This window comes from Pyrus communis, chromosome 10 (genome assembly GCF_041283825.1).
Source record: "Pyrus communis isolate YQ-2024b chromosome 10, ASM4128382v1, whole genome shotgun sequence".
In the NCBI taxonomy this organism is placed as follows: Eukaryota; Viridiplantae; Streptophyta; class Magnoliopsida; order Rosales; family Rosaceae; genus Pyrus; species Pyrus communis.
The window spans coordinates 21062572-21067483 of NC_142574.1; the positions used below are offsets into that span (position 1 = coordinate 21062572).

Sequence of the window (4912 nt, forward strand, 5' to 3'; positions counted from 1 at the left end):
CACTCTGACGTGGGTTCAAGTCCACCGATCCTCCTCCCTCTAATATTTAACAAGTTAATCCACTAACATTATCGTTTGTCAAAAAAAAAAAAAAAAAAAAATCATCTTCAGCAAAACAATCTCCAAAAGTGAAAATTCTACAACGCACTGATGTATATGACGCATCACATGATTGAAGAGAAACTTACATGAAATAAGCTCACCGCCACCGTGACATCTCAATCTAATAATGCATTGTCATGTCTTATGTGATAGTGAACTTGTTTCATATATATGTTCTTTACTTGGTTTTGACATCGAAATTTAGCCGTTTAAATACCATGTGCAAAAAACCATTCCATGCAATGCCATACAAATTGAAAAATGGAGAAAAAAATGAAATGAAAATGAGGTGGAACATAGAAAAAATGGTAGCACTATCCATATACCTCTTGTCTTTCACACATCTCTCAATTCTCATCCGTTTGATCGAATAAATTAAAAATAATTCAATGACAAAATGTATGGGAAATCAAAAAATGTCTTTGAATGGCATCACCCAAAAAAAAGGGTCTCTCTATTTCTTCTGCTCACCCACATTCCGCCTTGTTTGCCTTCCTTTGGTTTTACTTCGACCTCCCTTCTAGGAAACATAATTAAATGATAAAACAGAAAATAAAAGGTTTCCTATTTGAACTAGAATTCGGAATTCTCAGGGATTGCTAGACAACTGAAATAATCCTCAGCCTGCAAAGTCTTGTTTGGCAAACTGCCTGAAACTTTGAACTACTTGTGGAACCCGAAAAGGATTTTATGAGGATGGATGAAATAGGTTTTGAATTATTATCTATTTTGCGCACTTTTGACTTGGTTGAGGGATGATTGCCCACTGTTCGCGTGTAGGAATCTCGGTGTGCCTTGAGGGTAATTTTCTTCATTTACCCAAAAATCCACGTGTCGCCTTGTGATTATTTTTTTGCTCCACATACATGTTTGAGATATGGGTAAGAATCAGTGCTTAAGAGGAGGATGTGATGTATGAGTACCCTGATACAGATTATTGGTGTATATTTTGCGCATTCGGAGCCAGAATTCGAGCCGCTGTTGGGGAGAAAGATAAAACATGTTGAAATTTGAGTAAGTATCATACAATCCCAAAGGTCATAAAACTGGTTTGTAGTTTAGCTATGGATAATCATATGCATATTTTCCCCAACGAATTGGTAATGGATAATCAAACCTACCAATGGTGGTTTGGGATGCCAATCAACAAAACTTATGCTGTCAAAAAAGCAAATCTCATAGCAAAGTAGGAAAGCGACAAGGAGTGTACCTTGAACCTAGCTCACTTTGAATCATGCCTCATTTTTTTTTTTTCATACTCTTATTTTATATCTTTAAAATTTCTCCCTTCATCATATTCTCAGCACAATAAAGGGGAAAAAAAAAACAAAAGGTTTCTATTATCCTCCTAAATCTAATCTAATGTGCCTCTAATTCTTACGATTGTGGAAATAGTTAGTAGATTGGATTGAAAAGTTTTCTAATTTCACTAGCTTATTAGGTGAAAACTATATTAAGTGTCTAGAGAATTAGGAAGGTATGATTGTATATTTTCGTCGCATGCCTCAGTTTGCATTGAGACGACTCTATCTTTGTTAAGAGTATAAATCTCACATTAAAAAAATGAGAGACACTGCTTGTGTTTATAAAGAGTTGGGTTATTCATCATATTGCCAATTGGTTTTATGGTGGAATCTCAACTTTCTTTGCTCTATTAGAGCAAGTTAGTTTACGTGTCAAATCTCAAAAGCTAACTACACAGGTTTCACGCCACCCAATTTAGATAGTTTTACTCACTTGCACTTTTGTCTTCACGAATGAACGATTGATATTTAGCTAACTAATTATTATTTTTTTTCACTTGTTGAGATTTAACTAAATGAACGTGTGAACGGGCGAGATTTAATTTGTGAAGAAAATTTGCAGGCAAGAATTTCCAAATTGAAGTTTAGGGTAAAAATAATTCGTGTAATAAAATTAGCAATTAAAATTTAAACCATATATATATATATATATATATAAATATGGATTACAACAAGCCTACAAAAGAAAAGAGATGATCATAAACATGACTTGATCATATTCCCCCACTAAATTATCATTAGGATTGTACGTATTTCAAAACAAAACTACATGTATAAAATTTTATTGTATTATTATTAAACAACCATATTAGAATAGCACAACTCTCTGGTTTTTATTCCATTAAGCACACAGTTCAGACGATTAAAGAGATGCCTTCGTCTCTATAGGAATTTTGTCTGTGACTTCTAGTATCATCTCAAACGCATTTTTCAAGCATGACTTGAACTTTTGAGGATCAATAAAGCCCTTCTGAGTTCCAAAGGAAATCCTCAACTCTCCCATATAACTGACTATTGTTATGATAATGTCCTGCAAAACCATTGAAATCTCGAAACATTTAATACGATGTGTTAACTTACAGAGAGGAGCACACTGCTCTAACTAACTTGATCTTAATTAATTATATATGCTCAAAATCGGACACATCAACGTACTATAAATATATACTTAACGACATACCTGAGGTATACCTAAAACCATAAAGTATACACCCTTGATTGGATGATCAGCCAAAGCTGCTTTCTCGACAGGCCCTATCATATTTGATATCATGAGGCTCGACTTCATCAGTCTATTGTGCATGTATCTTGATGCTGCCTGCAACATCAATACCATTTCAAGGAGGATTACTTTAATTATACTATATATATGGTTGATATTGTTTGCAACATCGACCATAAATACAATATGTCTACGCATATTATAACACGTGAATTAATGAAACCATATAACAACATGGGCCGTCCTCGTACTGAAAGTGTATTGAGAGATGATTACCCACCTCATGGCCTCTAAGCTTGCTCACAATTTCAAATAGCTTGTTATAGAAAGAAACGGAAAAAGAACTCCTCTTCCTTTTAATACGTTTTTGTGCTTCGAAGACGAAGTCCAGCGGGTTCAAGATTTCAGTTAACTTGGGCATGGAAATCGGCATGAAAGCAATTCGGTTCCCCCACGGCATCTCAGAATTGGGTCCGATCATCTGCTTCACCGGCTTGTAATCACCATGAGTGATCCTAGTATTGACCAACACCAGCGCTCGGCAGCTTGATTTTTGGTTATTATTAATCATCTCTTGCATGTACAGTCTAGTACGTAGCAAAGAACACTATTCCACATATCACATCATTTATCGTCTGCCACAACAAGAAAAGAAAAAATTTCGATCACACAAAATGATATATATGAACAAAAAAATATAGCGATCTAGCTAATTATAATCATATATAGTATCTTACCACGTTGAGCTTGTTCTTGATTAGTTTGATTTCATCAAGGGAGAATATCAAGCTTGATATATCCATTGGCAGAAACTCAACTCCAGAATTCCCAGATCTTATCGGTGTTCGATCATCTTCAACGAAAGCGTTCCAACCCAAATCCTTCACGGCATAAAAAGCTGAGGCCAAATTCTGAGACACCCACCTCAAAGCACTCTTATAATAATCGTCACGTCCCTTTCTCTCGGAAACTTGGCGCGACGGAAAAGTTAGAGGGCGAGAAGGATCGTCAGCTCTTTGCAGACAAGAAAGAAGAGCACTCATGAAGGAGTAGCCATCGCCAAGTGCATGGTGAAGCTTGAATATTAGGTTACCAGCGGCAGTGGAAGTTGGATATTTGACTATGTGAACTTCCCACAGTGGTTTGTCTTCTGGGTATTTTTCCAGTACTACTTTTGATATGTAGTCACCGAGATAAAGGTCGTAAGACCCAGGTGACAATATTCCAGAGGGAAAAATAGGGACGTGAACATGATCCGTGAGCTTGACATCAACCTTCTTCCATTGTTTCTCTCCGTCGACGTCAACCTGCGGAGGATTTTTCAAATTTAATATTAAATTAATTTCCTAATTGTAATCATTACCATGATAGGAAAAAGCGTTTTCTAACGTTCAAAAGCAATTATAACTATTTTTTGCAAAAAGAACTTCAAAGCACTTAAATTTTTAATAAAAGTTCGACCGTACATTTCTAATAAAAGCATTTATACATATGTTAAAAGCGTCTTTTAGATAAGCAGTTACAAATAGATCTTTAATTTAATTTGACTAATTATTTAGTGTAAAGACTCTAAGTCTCTATCTTGAGTTTCTACTCATACGTCTCGAGTTCAAAAAGCATGACTTCTCTCTTTGTTAACAAGTATAAAGTTAAAAAAAAAAAAAAAAAAAAATTTGATAATTGAAATGTTTATGACTAACTTTCAACATCTCAAATAAAAGCATATGAACAAAATTGAGAGAGAGAGAGAGAGAGAGAGAGAGAGAGAGAGAGAGTACCATGATGGAGCAGAAGCGTGGGTTGATGTGGAGGAAGACATCCTGAAGGAATGACATGATCTTTGATTCATCGATTGGAACCTCAGATTCTAAAACACCAAGAACTGACATGGATAACACCGAGGTGTTGAGGCATTGCCCAGTAGGACTCACCGGCTCATTGTAATAATCTCCATCATCAACCTTAATAAACTCCATCTTTTTTCTCTCTCTGTCTACGTTAACAACAAATTGTAGTGGTTTAGTTCATTTGGGGTTGCTGCATGCATCTTAATTTATAGGCCATCTCTTACGCAAGAATGTGAGTAAAATGGTCATTTGATACAATTATGAAAAACGACAATATTGAGGGACCCATTGTTAGTCTAGTCGCTTCATAACCCTCTAAGAAATTAAGAACGCGATATAGTAGGTGGTCAATGTTTAAAATGTTTTAATTACTAAAAATTTGCTATGCATTTTTATCCTTGCTCAGACACGCTGCCTAGCCGATGAGAAAGACTTAT

The 4912-nt window shown here is 35.5% G+C and overlaps 1 protein-coding gene across 1 annotated transcript; it reads right to left on the bottom strand.

Moving 5' to 3' along the window:
* Positions 1–2095: 2095 nt before the first annotated feature.
* Positions 2096–4667, bottom strand: LOC137727258 (wax ester synthase/diacylglycerol acyltransferase 11). The gene is given in 6 exon segments (XM_068466111.2): positions 2096–2436; positions 2587–2724; positions 2909–3220; positions 3222–3263; positions 3366–3935; positions 4407–4667. Coding segments are annotated over 6 exon segments (1428 nt in total). The 5' UTR covers positions 4605–4667; the 3' UTR covers positions 2096–2268.
* Between the last annotated feature and the right edge of the window lie 245 nt (positions 4668–4912).